Raw genomic sequence first — 18,171 nt, 5'->3', positions numbered from 1 at the left:
CTACCTTAATACTAAACCTATACATATATGCACATAGATTTATTTCCACATCCTCATATAAAAATTTATTTACATACGTACAGGGCTGTATTTAGACCTCTGTAAATGCCCTTTGTCTACTAGCTCTTTCCTGTTTCCTTTTACTTTCCTCTTGTCCCACTATCATGCTCAGCCTTCATTTGGGTTACAGTAATTTCTCTCGGTTACATTACCCTTGGTCATGCCCTACTGGGCCTCCTACACCCTCACCACCAATTTGGATCACTTGTTGTTCCCTTGTCCCTGGATTTGTTACCAGCACTACCTTCCGCCCCCCCCCACCTCCCCCTCTCCCATGTCCCCCCAGAACTGTTGTTCCCGTTGCTTTCTCCTCCAGATTGTTCATTCATCCTATCTTACTTAGACAGACCTGCAGAGACAACATGCACAAAAACAAGACAGAGCAAAACCAAGAAACAAAATAAAGCAAAACAACAACAAGCCAATGACAAAACAAAACACGACAAGAAAGAAAAACTTGTAATTAGTTCAAGGCCACTTAGGTGTGTTTTCTGAGAAGGAGGTGCTTTCTCAAAGTAAATGAGACCATGGTCATGTGAATGGAGTAAAGCCTGTGGTAATGAAGCCTTTGGATCTTCATTTGCTGATGGGACACAACTCAAGGTGAGAAGAGCTGCAAAAATCTACTAGCAATCTGAACTTAGAATGCATGAAATATGAATCTAGGAAAACTGGAAGTCATTAAAAATGAAATGGAACACATAAAGAAAGATATCCTACCTATTAGCTGAAATGTATTGTTTGGGGCCATTTTGAATCAGAAAATCAAATGATTTACTAGGATGAGGCATGACACAATCAGGATATGACACTGCGTTCATTGTCAAAAAAAAACTTTTCCTATCAAAAGATACAGTGGCTGGGGTCTTAAAAGCTTGAAGATCAACAAGCAGCCATCTAGCTGAGAAGCAACAAAGCCCACATGGAAGAAGCACACCAGCCTGTGTGATCAAGAGGTGTCAATGGGATGAGGTATCAGGCATCAAAGAACAAAAAATCTTATCATTTTGAATGAAGGGAGTGCCGAGGGGGGATGTCATCTGTAGACAACTTGACAACCCCTTATAGAAGGGTCACAGGGAGAACACAAGCTGGTCAGGATACAGTATAGCAATGATGAAATATACAACTTTCCTCTAGTTCTTAAATGCTTCCTCACCGCCCCCCACCAACACACACTATCATAATTCCAATTCTAATTTACAAATCTGGCTAGACCAGAGGATGTACACTGGTACAGATAGGAATTGGAAACACAGGGAATCCAGGGCAGATTAACCTCTCAGGGCTAGTGATGAGAGTGGTGATATCGGGAGGGTGGAGGAAGGTGGGGTAGAAAGTGTGAACCTTATTACAAGGATCTACATATAACCCCCTCCTTGGGGGATGGGCAACAGAAAAGTGGGTGAAGGGAGATGTCAGACAGTGTAAGACACGACAGAATAATAATTTGTAAAGTACCAAGGGTTCATTGTGGAGGAAGGGGGGAAATGAGCTGATGATACCAAGGGCTCAAGTAGAAAATGTTTTGAGAATGATGATGGCAACTAATGTACAAATGTGCCTGACACAATGGATGTATGTATGGACTGTGATTAAGAGTTGTACGAATCCCCAGTAAAATGATTTTTTAAAAAAACGAGTTTTCAAGATCTATCTTGATGTACAATGCTATCGGGTATAGGTTATTTTTATCTGCCTTCAAGGAAATCAAATCAGTATAACTATTATTCAGATTTATGGACTAACCATGAACGCAAGAGATGAACAAATTGAAGAACTCTACCAATATCTTAGTTGGAAATTGATCAAACATACAGACAAGGTGCAATGATCCTTATTGGTGAACTGGAATGCAAAAGTTGGAAACAAAATGGAAAGAGAAGTAGTTGGAAAATAGGGTCCTGGTGATAGAAATGAAGTTGGAGATTGCATGACAGAATTTTATAAGACCAACTATTTGTTCATAGCAGATACCTTTTCCAATAACACAGATATTAACTATACCCATGGACTTCTACAAATCGAAAACACAGAAACCAAATGGACTACATCTGTGGGAAGAGGCACCGAAGAAGCTCAATATCAGCAGCTAAAACCAGGTCAGGGGCTGACTGTGGAACAGACCATCAGTTGCTCCTATGTAAGTTCAGGTTGAAGCTGAAGAAAATTAAAAGCAGGTTCATAAGAGCCTGGCGTCTATCCCACCTGGATTTTGAGAACATCTCAAGAACAGACGCTTTGAATGCATTGAACGTTAGTGGCAGAAGACCTCATGAGCTATAGGATATCAAGACCATCATTCATGAAGAAGTAAAAGGTAATTAAAAAGACAGGAAAGAAAGAAAAGCTCAAAGTAGATGTCACAAGAGACTCAAACTTGCTGATAGCCATAGAGTACCTAAGTCAAATGGAAGAAATGATGTCAAAGAACTGAACAGAAATCTTCAAAGGGCAGCTTAAGAAAACAAAGTAAAACAGTACAATGAAGTATGCAGTCTAGACTGAGACAACCCAAAGGAAAGAACACGCTCAGCAGCATATCTGAAACTGAAAGAATTCAAGAAAATATTCAAACTGCAATTATTTTAAAATCTTAAGGGCAGAATATTGAATGATGGAAAGACACACGGTCACTGTAACAAAAAGAACTAGTCAGCATTCCGTTTCAGAAGGGAGCATGTGAGCAAGAACCAATGGTACTGAAGGAAGAAGTTCAAGTGGCACTGAAAGCCATTAGCCAAAAATCAGACTCCAGGAATTGATGAAATACCAATTGGAAGGTTTTAACAAGCTGATGAAGCACTGGAAGCTCTCCATTGTCTGTGCCAGGGTATTTGAAAGTCAGATGGCCAAAACTGATTGGAAGACCGCCCTGTTTGTATCCACACCAAAGAAAAGTGACCCAACAGAATGCTCAGATTACTAGAACAGTATTACATCACATGAAAGTAAAATTTTGCTGAAGATCATCCAAGAACCGTTACAGCATGCTGGGGACATAGAACAAGGGATATCACTGCGGATGTCAGGTGGATCTTGGCTCAAAGCAGAGACTACCAGAAAGATGTTTACTTGTTTTGTTGGCTATGCCAAAGCATTAGACTGTGGATCTTAACAAACTATTGATAATCTCGAGAAGAAAGGGAATTCAAGAAGACTTCATTGTGCTCAGGTGGAATCTGTACATGGATCAAGAGGCAATTGTGAGAACAAAACAAGGAATATTGCATGGCTTAAAAATGGAAAAGGGGTATGTCAGGGTTGTACCCTCTTACCATAATTATTCAATTTGTGTGACGAGCAAACAATCAGAAAATGTGGATTATATGAAGAGTGCAGCATCAGGATTGCAGGAAGGGTTATTAACCTGTGATATGCAGATCACTGAACCCTCCTGAAGATAAGGAGGACTTGAAGCACTTGCTGATGACAATCAGAGACTGCAGCCTTCAGTAGGATTACAACTCAATGTAAACAAACCAAAATCCCCCCCTCCCTGAAGAATTCACTTCAGAGGACAGCACTGAAGCTGCAGCTCAGGGAGAGAGGTATGTCTGATCAGAGCACATGGGAGCAAATGAAGGGAGAGGAAGAGAGAGTGGAGCACATCCTGGCCCACCAAGCCTTGACAAGATTCCCACTCTGAGCAGCCAATGCACAGAGAAGACCACATGGCCAGCCCCACTATGAGACACGATATCCCTCGCTGACCCATAGCCCTACAGGAAATTGCATCTGATCTGATCCCACCACACTGAGGCAAAACACTAAGGGCATGGAACAGAACAGCAAGGGGAACAGAACAACGAAGTCCCCAGGGAATACCAAAAGTAGACTTTGGGGCCAGGGTTTGGTGCCCAACAGACTCCACTGGAAAACACTCCTAAAGGCCAACAAACAATCCTTGAACTACCTACAAGCTTTTCTTTTTTGTGTCATTGGCTTTTTGTTGGTTTTTTGTTTTATTTTGTTGCTTGGTTTTGCTCTGTCTTGTTTTTGTGCACGTTATTATGTCTGTAGGTCTGTCTAAATAAGATAGGCTGGATGAACAATCTGGAGGAGAAAACAATGGGACCGACAGTTCCGGGGGAGACAGAGGAGAGGGGGAGGCAGGGGAAAAGGAAGTGATGTTAACAAACCCAAGAACAGGGGAACAACAAGTGATCCATATCGTGGTGAGGAGGGTGTAGGAGGGCTGGTAGGGCGTGATCAAGGGTAATATAACCAAGAGGAATTACTGTAACCCTAATGAAGGCTGAGCATAATAGTGGGACAAGAGGAATGTAAAATAAGAGAGGAAAGAGTTGGGAGGCAAAGGGCATTTATAGAGGTCTAAATGAAGGCATGCACATATGTAAATAAATTTGTATGTGAGGATGGGGAAATAGATTTATGTGCATATGTTTATAGGTTTAGTATTAAATGGACATTGGGCTTCCATTCAAGTCCTCACTCAATGCAAGAATACTTTGTTCTATTCTAACAATGTTTCACTTCGGTGCACAGGTTTTCAGGAGCTACTTCCTCCAAATTGGCAGCCAAGTCTTTATTCATTATTTGTTCTTAGTCTGAAAGTGCCACTGAAACCAGCTCACTTTGGGTGACCCTGCTGCCAGTTGAAAATAGCAGTAACATAGCTTTCAGCACCACAGCCACACACAAGCCATCACCGTATGACAAACTGACAACTGGTGGATATTTTGGATTACGAACCCTGAACAATAAAACCCACGGGATCCCTGCCAGTCCTCCCATGCCCAGTTATGTATTTCACTATTTCCTAAGAGAAAAAAAAGGAAGAGACTTCATGAATGCCTGAGCATCTAGACTTAGTGTGTTGCAGTGTGCTGTTAAGTAAGTTCTGATTTATAGTGATGATCCTACAGGACAGAGAACTGTTCCCACAGGGCTTCCTAAGTTGTAAATCTTTATAGAAGCAAACCATTAAGACTATTTTGGTTAGCAGCTCAGTACTTTAAGCACTGGACCACCCCAGTTACTCGGATTTAGGACAGGAATGAAAAACAGTACAATAAAAATGAGATTGAGAGATAAATTTAAGACCTTTGAGTAGTGCAAACCATTGGTACTCAATGGCAAATATAAAGATTGGTGGTTCAAACCGACTTGGCACTACATAAGAAAGGCCTGGAGATCTCCCATCAAGATTACAGTCAGGAAGACTATGGAGCAGTTTTCCTTGACATGTGGAGTTGTCACGAGTTGGAATGACTCAACAGCATGGGGCAGAACTGAATCCAGTCATCCAACCCAACCCAGCGCTCCTCAGGGACAGACATGGGAAGGAGGGTCTCCAGTTTCAAGCAGCTATGTGGTAACAGGCTGGTTTATATGCTCTAAAGTGCCATGCTCAGAAAAGTTTGGAAATCATTGTGGAAATGGATTTCATGGCGGTGGGTTTTCGGGGAAGGAGATGACGGGTGGGGAGAGGTTCTCATTTAATCCCACAACTGAACAGGTTCATGGAAAATATAACTAAAAGATAATGGAACTTTTTAAGGAACTTTTCAAACAATCATTTTATTGGGGCTCATACAACTCTTATCACAATCCATACATGCGTCAACTGCGTAAAGCACACTTACACATTTGTTGCCCTCATCATTCTCAAAACATTTGCTTTCCACTTGGGCTCTTGGAATCAGCTCCTCGTTTTTCTTTTTTTTCCCCTTCCTCCCTGTTCCCCCTCCGAACTTTTCTTTTTAGTATTTTTACTGGGGGCTCTTACATCTCTTATCATAATACATACATTCCTCCAATGTGTCAAGTACATCTGCACATGTGCCGCCATCATTTTCAAAGCATTCTCTTCCTACTTGAGCCCGCTATCAGCTCCCCATTTCTTCCCCCTCCCTCCCCTGCCCTCACGAACCCTTAATAAGTTAAAGATTATTTTTTCCATATCTTACATCATCCTCCATCACCCCTCACCCCTTTTCCATTATTCATCCCTCTGGGAGGGGGTTCAAAGTTGATTCTTGTGATCAACTCCCCCTTTCTCCCCCGACTCTCCACTAATCCTCCTGGTATCACTACTCTCCTTGTTGACCCTGAGGGGTTTATCTATCTTGGATTCCCTGTGTTGCGGGCTCATATCTGTAGCGTGTGCATGATCTGGTCTAATCTGACTTGCAAAGTAGAATTGAGGTCACGATATTGGGGTGAAAGAAGCACGAAAGAGCTAAAGGAAATTTGTGTGTTTCACCAGTGCTATACTGCACACTGACTGGCTTATCCCTTCCCTGTCACCCCTCTGTGAGGGGATGTCCAATTGTCTACAGATGGGCATTAAGTCTCTACTCCATGACCCCCCCCCCCATTCACCTTGGGTATGGTTTTAGTCTGTATCTTAGATGCCTGATATTTGATCCCACTGACACCTCATGATCACACAGGCTAGTGTGCTTCTTTCATGTGGGCTTTGTTGCTTCTTAGCTATATGGCCGCTTGTTTATCTTCAAGCCTTTAAGACCCCGGACAGTTTATCTTTTGAAGGCCGGTCACCATCAGCTTTCTTCAGCACATTTGCTTATGAACACATTTTTGTCTTCAGCGATGTCGGGAAGGTGAGCATCACAGAATGCCGGATTGTTAGAACAAAGTGTTCTTGTGTTGAGAGAGTACTTGAGTTGAGGCCCAATGTCTATCTGCAACCTTAATTCTTAACATATAGATGAGTACATAGTTCTATTCCTCTCTCATTATATATTTACATATGTATATGCCTATATTTAGAACTCTATAAATGTCTTTTCCTGGTTCTTTCCTCTATTTCCTTTTTACTTCCCACTTGTCCCACCATCATGTCTGGCCTTCATTCAGGTTTAGTAATTCCTTGATGCTACATTGCCCTCGAGTGAGCCCTGCTACACATCCTACGACCTCCCTTCCATTGATTTTAGTTCATTTGTTGTTCCCTTGTTCCTAGGTTGGTCCCCGCAATTTCCTTTCTCCCATATCCCCCCTGGAACCATTGCTCATGTTCTTTTCATCTCCGAATTATTTATCCCTCAGTGAACTTTTTGAAGCCCCCTCATATAAAATCAAGGTTCTTTGATTGATCCAAAAGTCAGGCAGTTGGCCAGGGACAGAGCTGAGATGAGAAGCAGCTCTCAGCAGAGTGCACGACCTACTACCCTGATCCCGAGCTTCCTCCTGCTCGCTTCTCCTTTGATCGTGCCTTTCATTAAAAGGACCTTTTCCCTGACTCACCATGTGTCTGGCAAAATAATACTAATAAAACTAGCCAACCCTTTGTCTTTATGAGTTGAGATAGCCAGTCATGGCTACCACACCGAGTTGCGTGTCTCGGATTTGTACACACGCTCTTACACATGTGTTTGCTGAGACTCCCCTGAAAGGAACTATACCTCTGAATTTGGGACAGAGGGTTGCTTTCCTATGAGTTCTTAATTTAATGTGAATTTAAATGAGTATTTTAAAGTGTTCTATTAACAAAATACAATATTTTAGGCTATTAGCTCCTGTCAGCTGCCATGAGAGTCAAATGCAGTTTCTGGAACTAAAAGTATGAACTCTTCCCCCACATATTCTGTCTTTTGCAGAGTGAACGCCACATGGGTGGGTCCCCAGCTGAGGATGAATGTGGCGAAAACAGACATGCCACACAAGCCCGTGAGGAACGGCTGTGGCTGACCTAAAGCAAGCCAAGCGCAAGGTCGGAGAGGGCTACCAACGGCCTAGGAACCCTGGAGAGGCACAGAGCACACTATGTTCCACAAAGAGGAGGAGAACAAACATGAAAGCGGCATACAGCACAAACGTAGGACAAAAACCTTGCCTGTTTCTCTGAGGCTAAGGCTCGCTTGTGTCTTAGTTATGTAACTCCATGTCTCTTTCGTCTCTCCGCCCTACTTTTTATAGAAACTCAGAGCTCAGTTTCTTTTTCTTAGTCTGTTCCTCTCACTCCAACTTCCATTTTAGGAAATAATCCAAAATAAGTTACTTGAGAAAAATGTTAAAATAATTTAAATTAGGAAATAAAGTTTATTAAATCAGTTATTTCTTTCCTTCTCAAGTATAAATACACACATTAAGATCCCCATCCCCCCAAATTGTCTGGATTGCAACTTTTCCCATTATGGGTCAGTGGCATTCAAAGGATGAAAATACCCCCCACCTTTGGCATCGCCCACATCGGGATACTCCATCATAGGCACTGAAAGTTCTGCACTCTCTAGACACAGCACAATCTCTCTGAAGAACCGACGTTATCATCTGAGGTGGGGAGAACCCTTACGTACACTACCCACAGGTGCCGAGCTGATTCAGACTCACAGTGACCCTAGAGGACAGACAACCTCCCCTTACGATTTCCAAGACTGTACATCCCATGGTGCACTTGGTGGGCTTGAACTGCTGCCCTTGCAGTCAGTGACCCAGTTCTTAACCCACTGCAACACAAAAGCTATATACACATAAGGGGACTTTGAAAAGATCATGGAAAAATATAATTAAAAGATAATGGAATTTTTCCATGAACCTTTAAAAGCCGCCGTGTGTGTGTGTGCACTATAATATAAATAGTCATGAATAGTCTATGGAATAAAATACAAATGTTACCTAAACTGATAGAACTCAGGCTTTCAAGGAGATTTTGTACTTGCCACAGCTGCTTCTGGCCAATCTCCCATAGGGCAGAGAGTAAGGAGGGGAAACTAGGGAGTGTACAGGGCAAATGTAAGAATTCTCCACTGCGCTTTAGTATGAGACAGACTGCTCTCAGCACAGCAAAGAACATCTGACTTCACTCATAATTAGAAATGCAAATAAACCACCACAGAGGAGAGAGACCATTTTTCATCATGAAATGTGTTGAGCAAAGCTTCAAGGAAACAGGCAAGAAGGAGAGTTTAACACCTTCTGTACAGGGCAATTCAGAATTGATTCAATGCCAGTGAGTTTTCAGATCACAAGTATAAATGCAACCATCCTTAGGCCCAAGATTCTATCCTACATTGTCACTCATACATGTGTAAAATGACATGTCGTGGAGCACTTATTGCAGCACTGAACACACTGGCAAAATCACATAAACAATTATTGAGAGGAAACTGGTTAAATAATCCTACTCAATAAAACTCAAAACCATTACTATTGTTAGCAATTTATCTTGGAAAGCAGTCCTTGAGCAAGAAGACAATGCATACAACACGCTACTTGTTTTATGTTTAAAAAAATGTATTTGCATGTAAATGTGCCATTTTAAAGTGTTCCTTATGAGGCAGTGGGAGCCCTGGTGACATAGTGCTTGTGCTGGGCTGCGATCCAAAAGTCCGGGGTTCAAATCCATGAGAGGCACCTCTGGAGAAAGACGGGGCTTTCTCCTCCCCTAAAGAGTTCCAAAGTCGGACACTCACGGGGCAGTTCTACCCTGTCTTGGAGCACTGAGTCGGCATCGACTCAGAGACAGTGAATTCTGGTTATCAGACACTGAGGAGTGTGAGGGGCTTTTCACTGTCTAAACTTTTCTTCATTTTGAATCTCAGGTCATATAAATATATTACCTATTCAAAAACAAAGTGAGGCACTTCTTAAAATTAATCAAAAGCATATACAACGGCACGTTAGCCAGGCTGTCCTCCTTATGAAGAGATCTGGAAATTAACTTTCCAAATGTGACCACTAGAATAACCTTCACAAATTATCAGATGACACAACAAAGAAAATCCCTAATTTTATGAGACAGAGGTTCCAGGGAAATGTCTCGGGCATCTGACCCAGAAAGGAGAGAAAAGCTCCTGATCCTCACTTTCTTCAGAGCAATTTTACTTTAATCTGCTCAAAGTTCTGGACTTCCTCCTCGCAGTTTTTACCTAAAAAGGGGAGGGGGGAGATGGGCTAAAAGGGGTGAGAGGTGGGGCGTCCTAAGGCTTAACATTTTAAAACTACTAGTCTGCATAATATTCTTCTAGAAATCAACCAGACATAGTAATTGTACAATGCTGCTTGATGTGATTAAACTATGGAAATGTTATGACAGCTGTAAGAGCTCCCAATAAAATGATTTTTAAATTAAAAAAAACAAAACGAACCATATATTTTTAAGAATGCTTGTTTTCATTCTTACTTACCTAAAGACTCGTCCATAATTCCCATGCACTTTATATACACCATAGAGCCGGTCTGCCACTCTCTGAAACAAATGTTGGACATAGTTGCTGTTAGGTCAGAAGTACGTGAAGGAGTCTGCTTTAAAAAGGAAAACAGTTTTATCCTCATTAAAAAAAACCAACCTATTTAGGACAATAAATTTGGAAAATACAGAAAAGAAAAATTTTAATTTCCCAAGGTCCCATTACTATAAAAAAGCAGAGCTATCGGTTAGTTTCATACTTTTTTTCCACACATAGCATCAGCCTCATGTTAATGTTAATAAATACTAGTATAAGTAATTACATAAAACCCACCAGGTAGTATATAAAATATACAGGCATTCTACTATTTGTGAATAAACCAAAACTTATTGCCACTGGGTCAATTCTGACACACAGCGCCCCCCGCCCCCCCATGGGTTTCTAAGACTAACTCTTGACAGAGACAGGAAGTCTCGTCTTTCTCCTTCGGAGCTCCATTTCCACTATCCTAAGTAATACTGCACTGACATATTTAAGCACGGATTTCCAAACCAGGAGAAAAGATATCAACATTTTTAATTCTACTGATATAAAATTTCATACATAATTGCTAAACCCATGCAATTTACTAAAAAAACAAAAAGCAAACATAACTTTCGATTGTGAATTAGGTGAAGGTTTATAAGGCAGATGATCAGTTTTACATCCAATAACTTGATACACTGTGTTTCATGTCACTGACTGCAATCCACTTCCTGTTCCCACCCCTCCTCCTTTCCTAACCCTTGGTCCTTGGTCAAGGCTGCTCTTTGGATTTTAAGTTTGATTATTTGAACACCAGACCAATGGGTGACTATAAACTTTTTTCTTCTTCTTTTTATTTCAATAAATCATTTTATTGGGGCTCTCACAACAATCCATACATCAATTGCATCAAGCACCCTAGCACATACTGTATATACACAAGTATAAGCCAACCCGAATGTCAGCAGAGGCACCTAACTTTACCACAAAATCTGCATTTAAAATGTGCTCAAAAAACTCGGCTTATCCACGAGTACATACAGTATGTCGCCACCATCATTTTCAAAACCTCCCGCCTGTATTTGAGCCCTTGGTACAGCTCCTCTCCTTTCCCTAACTTCCCCACCCTCCCACGCTCAAGGACCCCCGATAAACTATAAATTATTATTATTTTCACATCTTACACCGCCCGCTGTCTCCTTTTGCCACGTTACCTGGGGAGGGGGGTTATTTATACGTTGGTTATTGTAGTTGGTTCCCCGTTTCTCCCCTTTTCCCTCCATCCTCCCCCTACCCTCAGGGTGACTATACTCTTAATCTGCTTTATCAAAATGACTTCCTCTATTTAAAAAAAATACGTAAGATATGTTAACAGAATCATAATTCAAATCACGAAGATGAAATGGATACTACCTACTTACACAAATTTTTAAAAAACAAAGCAAATCAAAATCACTAATCAAAATAACGCCCCCACCCCTCATATAAAGCTAATGAGTCTAAGCCAGTACTTTTCCCAGATTCCTTCACTTTTAGAAACCAAACTCTTAAGTGGAATATTTTACATTCTACTTAAGATAAGAAGCACAGAAGAGAGGAAGTTCATAAAACAAGCACTTAAAACAAAAATGAGAAACGGTAAGTGTCAAGTACACGTTCACAAATTTAGTGGCATGGAAAAATTTAATGGCATGGTGGTTGCGCATTATGCTTCAAACCACAAAGTCAGCAGTTGGAAACCACCAGCCACACTGCAAGAGAAAGAAGAGGCTTTCTACTCCTGCGAGGTGTCACAGCCTTGGGCACCCACAGGGGCAGTTCTATCCTGTCCTATGGGGCTGCTCTGAGTCAGTATCGACTCCTTGGCAGTGAGAGGTATTAAACATTTACTTCTTCAAAGTGTATCCCCTACTGACAGCTGGTGTAAAAGGAACTTCAACCATCGTACTGAGAACTCTGGAAAATATTTGGGGCTGTAAGGCAAAAGACAGGCACAAATCCCGATGCCCCAGGAGGTGGGCAACCGCATGGAGGCTCCTCTATTCATGAAAGACAGCAAAGATTCTCGGAAGTTGCTGGGGACCAGAGATGGTACTGATGTCAATGCTTCAAAGATGGAAACAAATTGTTCCAGCCAATGAAAGCATGAAGTGGCTTGCAGTTAGATCATCAGACTGTGAAAATGAAAATGAAGCTAAGAAAAACTACAAACTCTAGACCAAAAATGATCATTTCTAGAGAAATGGAAAGGCACGCATGGCAGAGATACAAGAGAAATGACCTAGATAGAGGCAGGGGCTGTTGGGAATGAAGAGCAGGGAGAGGAAGCCATGCCGCAGTAGAGGCTGCTGGGCAACCTCGTTTCTGTTGACAAGTCTTTCTGTTTGAACACTGGCCAGGGGGCGACGGGCGGGTGGGGAACACGGATACACAGCAAACTCCACATCGGCAGAAGAAATGGGTCAGCATCGCCCACCGTCCTTTCCCAGATCTGAGTCACTGGGCTGTGCTCTGCACTTTAGTGGGAGTATGTGATGCAATGGTGCAGCGGACCGTGTCCCGTTACTGTTGCTGTCGTTAGGGGTCTTCACGTTGGTTCAGACTCACAGTGACCTCATGTACAACAGAACCAAACAGGACTCGGTCCTATGCCATCCTCACAATTGTTATGTTTGAGCCCATAGTTTTGTTAAAGACCTCCTAAGAAGAATTAGGAGCCCTAGTGGAATAGTGGTCATGAGTCGAGCTGTGATTCACAAGGTCAGCAATTCGAAACCACCAGCTACTTCAAGGGAGAAAGACAGGCCTTTCTACTGCTTTAAAGAGTTCGTCTCAGAAAATCAGAGGCAGTTCTACCCTGTCCTTTGGCAATTACGTTTTTGGGGGTTTTTTTCCTCCTTATCTTAGGATGGGGCTTTAGAGAAAGTGTTAAACCACTCTGAGCCTTTTCTCTCCTCTTTGGAGATGTGGAAACAACCTTCAGCGCCTGACTTTGTGAGGATGAAGTGAGGCAGTGTGAATGGCTCATGGCAACAAACAGGCCAGCACAGTGAACATGCACTCTCTTCTCCCTGACTCTACTCGAATTTACATCCTTTGTCAATAATCCATCTCTAGATAGTTAAAAACATAATTTCTAGAGATAGACAGGTTCTAGCACAGCTATTAGTGTGTCATCTTAGAAAAAATATTTAACTTCATTTGCCTGTTTCTTCTTCTGCAAAATGGGGACAGTAGCACTACCTACCTTCAAAAAGCTGCTGTGTGAATTTAGAAAGAAAATTATAGTATGCTTAAGCATCATCGCTGATAAGACATTGGTAAATAAATGTGAGATATATCAGTCTTGTTTTCCTTTAAAATAGAAGACACAAACAAACTCACTTCATTTGAGTCTCATAACTCTATGAGGAAGGCATCTATTCACCTAAAAAAGATGAGCTCAGAACCTACCACGTGAGAACCAGCCAGACATCATTCCCCGTTCCAGGAAAAAACACTGAAGGACCCAGGGAATGGCAGAGGCAATCCACAGCCGCCTGCGTCCACGGCCACTGCCCCATCTGCTGGTTCAAGGTTTTGACTTCTTACACATTTTACTCTTTGGTCCATTATAACTGATTTTCTACCCTCCACAGAATTCTCCTCCACAGGAACCAAAACCGAAGTCCCTGCCATCGAAGCAAAGGCGACCGTACAAAAGAAGACAGACAATCCCACTTTCTCATCCGAATCAGCACTCCCATGCCTTCTTTTCTTCATGTCAGAGCTCTTCCTGCAGGGCTTCCTGTGGGCTCCGCAGTGTTGGGAATGACTGTCCACTTGACTTCCCACGACTCTTCTGTTCCTGTCCATGACTACATGGACTTTCTCCCCATTTAAAAACAGTCTTAAAACTCAGCTAGTCAGAAACAAACAACTCCAAATTCATTGTGAGTCGATTCCAACTTATAGTGACCCTATAGGACAGGGTAGAACTGTCCCTGTGAGTTTTTGAGATTGTAACTCTTTCTGGGAGTAGAAAACCTCATCTTTCATCTTTGAAGGTGGTGGGTAGTTTCAAACTGCTGACCATGCACTTAGCAATTCAATGTGAACCACTATGCCACTAAAGCTCCTGCTAGTCAGAATATATCCTATATTTATTGGTATTTCTCCCATTTCTATAGTCAGAAGTTTAATTTGGCTCACAGATCAAGTCCCGCCTTTCCTTTGAAGAGCTCAAATACTCTCATGTAAATAAAGTTTTTGAGGCTTATTTCACAAAGTTTACCTTAAATATATATATTCAAAATTCTCTTGTTGGCTATTAAAAACTCTTTGATAAGGATTTTTAAAGGTTCTTGTCATGTATACAGTCATAGCTATTGCACATGCCTTTATTTCTCATAACCCAGTTTCAACATTAAAATATGGCCAATTTTGTTTAACATGAAACTCCCTGTATCACATGGCTGGCCCCACTATGAGACATGACGTCCCTCACTGACCCATAGGTCTACAGGGAACAACACCACAGACAGTGTGGGAATTGTGCCTGATCTGATCGCGCCACACCAAGGCAAAACACTAAGGGGGTGCAACAGAACAGCAAGGGAATGGAGCAGTGAGGTCCCCAGGGAATGAAGGTGGACGTTGAGGCCAGGGCTTGGTGCCCAACAGACTGGGCTGGAAAACACTCCTAAAGGCCAAAAAATAGTCATTGAACTAACCACAAGCTTTTCTTGTTGTGTTTTTTGTCATTGGGTTGTTGTTTTGTTGTATATTGTTGCTTGGTTTTGCTCTGTCTGGTTTTTGTGCATGTTATTATCTCTGTAGGTCTGTCTAAATAAGATAGGCTGGATGAACAATCTGGAGGAGCAAACAAAGGGACTGACAGCTCTGGGAGGACCTGGGAGCAGGGGAGGTGGGGGAAAGGTAGTGGTGTTAACAAACCCAGGGACAAGGAAACAATAAGTGATCCAAATCGGTAGTGAGGAGGATGTAGGAGGTCTGGTTGGGTGTGATCAAGGGTAATGTAACCAAGAGGAATTACTGAAACCCAAATGAAGGCTGAGGATGATAGTGGGACAAGAGGAAAGAGCTAGGAGGAAAAGGGCATTTATAGAGGTCTAAATAAAGGCAGGTACATATGCAAATATATTTATACATATGAGGATAGGGAAATAGATCTATGTGCATACATTTATATGTTTAGTATTATGGTAGCAGAAGGACATTGGGTTTCCATTCAAGTAGACCCTCAATGCAAGAATACTTTCTTCTACTAAATTGGCATTCTATGATGCCCACCTTCCCGACACAATCGCTGAAGACAAATGGGTGCATAAGCAAATGTGGTAAAGAAAGCTGATGGTGCCTGGCTATCAAAAGATATAGCATCTGGGGTCTTAAAGGCTTGAAGTTAAACAAGCAGCTATCTAGCTCAGAAGCAACAAAGCCCACATGGAAGAAGCACACTAGCCTGCATGATCACAAGGTGCTGAAGGGATCCGTTAACAGGCATCAAAGAACAAAAAAATCCTATCATTGTGTGCTCACCTCCCTGATACAATCGCTGAAGACAAATGGGTGCATAAGCAAATGTGGCGAAGAAAGCTGATGGTGTCCAGCTATCAAAAAATATAGTGTCTGGGGTCTTAAAGGTCTGGAGGTAAACAAACAGTCAGCTAGCTCAGAAGCAACAAAGCCCACATGGAAGAAGCACACCAGCCTGTGCGATCAAGACGTATCATCAGCACAAAAAATCATATCATTGTGAATGAGGGGGGCAGTGCAGAGTGGAAACCCAAAGCCCATTTGTAGGCCACAGGAGATCCCCTTGCAGAGGGGTCTCGGGGAGGAGACAAGCCAAGCCAAGCCAAGACAAGACAATGAAACATACAACTTTCCTCTAGTTCCTAAATGCTTCCTCCACGCCCCTCCCCACCCCACTATCATGCTCCCGATTCTATCTGACGAATCTGGCTTGACCAGAGGATGTACACTGGGACAGATAGGAACTGGAAACACAGGGAATCTAGGGCAGATGATCCCTTCAGGACCAGTGGTGAAAATGCTGATACCAGGAGGGTGGAGGGAGGGTGGGTTGGAGAGGGGAAACCTATTACAAGGATCTACATGTAACCTCTTCCCTGGGGGGCGGACAATAGAAAAGTGGGTGAAGGGAGACGCTGGACAGGGCAAGATATGACAAAATAATAATTTATAAATTATCAAGGGTTCATGAGGGAGGGGGGAACAGGGAGGGAGGGGGAAGCAGAGAGGGAGGGGAAAATGAAGAGCTGATGCCAGGGGCTTAGGTAGAGAGCAAATGTTTTAAGAATGATGAGGCAGTCAATGTACAAATGTGCTTTACACAGTTGATGTTATGTATGGATTGTGATAAGAGTTGCATGAGCCCTTAATAAAATGACAAAAAAAATTGTAAAACACTGCCTCCATCAATGGATAGGGGCATTCTTAACCTCTGGGCTACTTCAAAGGGCCAGAGTGGATGGCAAACAGGTCCAAGTCAACTGATTTACTCAGAAGCACTTTCCTCTGTGTTGATTACAGACAGACAATATTCAACTCACTACCATCAAGTTGATTCCGACTCACAGCAACCCTATAGGATAAGGTATAACTGCCCCCTGTGACTTTCAGGGACTAAACTCTTTACAGTAGAGCGCTTCATCTTTCTCCTGAGGAGCAGATAGTAGTTTCAAACTGCTGACCTTGTGGTTAGTAGCTCAACATGTAACCACTACACCACCAGGGCTCTTAAACAACACTGCAAAGTACAATTACTGTTCCTTGACTTCTAGTTTGTTTGTTGTTTTTTAATGATGGCAAATCACGACCTCCACAATTTTACACAGAATTCAAGAGCACAGACATAGTTTGGCCTAACATAAGCAAATTATTTTACAGACCTTAGCAAAAAACAAAACCAACCCTAAGGAATAAGAGTATTGTTACAGGGAGATACAAAAGCCTGCCCTTATCTATTGAATCACATCCTAATGTGGAAATGGCAGGACTTTTATTATCATTTTTTCCTTGAAATAGCAGGCTTTTTGACCAAGTATCAAAAGAAATATGCAAGGACTTCAGAAAGTTCTTAGAAAAATGGACTTAAAAGAAATCATGGAGTCTTTCCACAAATTTTCTGAAGCTACCCTCCTCTACTATTACAAACCACAAAGAAATAGGTGAAAGTGCTTCAAGTTGTTTGTGCCAGAAAAAAGTTTACGATTTCTACAAAGTTGGGATGAATACACAAATATGAATGTGAAAATCAGTTATTCCACATAATTCAAATCTATCACGTAAGAAAGTCATAGCTAAACAAGATGTCTTCTAAACGGAGTCAGGAAACTCCTGGGGGCCACTTACAGCTCGGACTCGAAGAAGATGGGAGATGACAGACTGCAGTTCATCACTGTAGTGTTTCAGTTCAGTGAACCTCCTGAAATAAGAAATAAGCCAAACATCATTTTCCTCATGAAAGCAAGCAGTCAAAAACCAAAAGACAAAACTGTTGTTCTGAGAATAATGAAATGGATTCTATTTAACCCTATGCTGGCCTTGAACGTTTATATTCCAATCCAAATTCAAAATTTTCTAGAGTAAAATAGCAATACTTTATATTTTAGAGCCACAAATAGATGTTACATATGTTAATATGTACTGTAGAGCTGAGATAGTGAAAAACTTGGTTGGTATTAAAAATACTTTGAAAAAATAGGGGGAAAAGTTTGATGTTAAAAACAATTTTATGGTATAGCCATAAACTCAGTTGATCTTTGTGCTAAACCTGGTCTCAGTGTCCCCCTGTAATGTCCTTTCCTGGTCTACCTAATGCCATTTGCCAGGAAGACCTCAACTTCTGCTGCCACTCGCAGCACAAAGTAGAAGCCATCTGCTAGAAACCATCGCCATGTCTACCTCCTGCTACTAAAACTAACAACTTTCCCACATC

At 41.9% G+C, this 18,171-nt stretch overlaps 1 protein-coding gene across 1 annotated transcript in view; it reads right to left on the bottom strand.

The window, feature by feature from the left end:
- Nucleotides 1-18,171, bottom strand: part of SNX4 (sorting nexin 4) — a 64,167-nt gene that overhangs the window by 23,287 nt on the left and 22,709 nt on the right. The window contains exons 7-8 of the mRNA XM_075556300.1: nucleotides 17,586-17,658; nucleotides 10,179-10,240 (exon numbers count right to left, since the gene is read on the bottom strand). Of these exons, the coding sequence (XP_075412415.1) occupies nucleotides 10,179-10,240; nucleotides 17,586-17,658 (135 nt within the window). The remainder of the gene's footprint in view (nucleotides 1-10,178; nucleotides 10,241-17,585; nucleotides 17,659-18,171) is intronic.

The sequence above is a fragment of the Tenrec ecaudatus genome, chromosome 8 (assembly GCF_050624435.1).
Source record: "Tenrec ecaudatus isolate mTenEca1 chromosome 8, mTenEca1.hap1, whole genome shotgun sequence".
In the NCBI taxonomy this organism is placed as follows: Eukaryota; Metazoa; Chordata; class Mammalia; order Afrosoricida; family Tenrecidae; genus Tenrec; species Tenrec ecaudatus.
The sequence above is the reverse complement of the archived record's forward strand: the minus strand, read 5'-3'. Positions and strand labels throughout refer to the sequence as shown.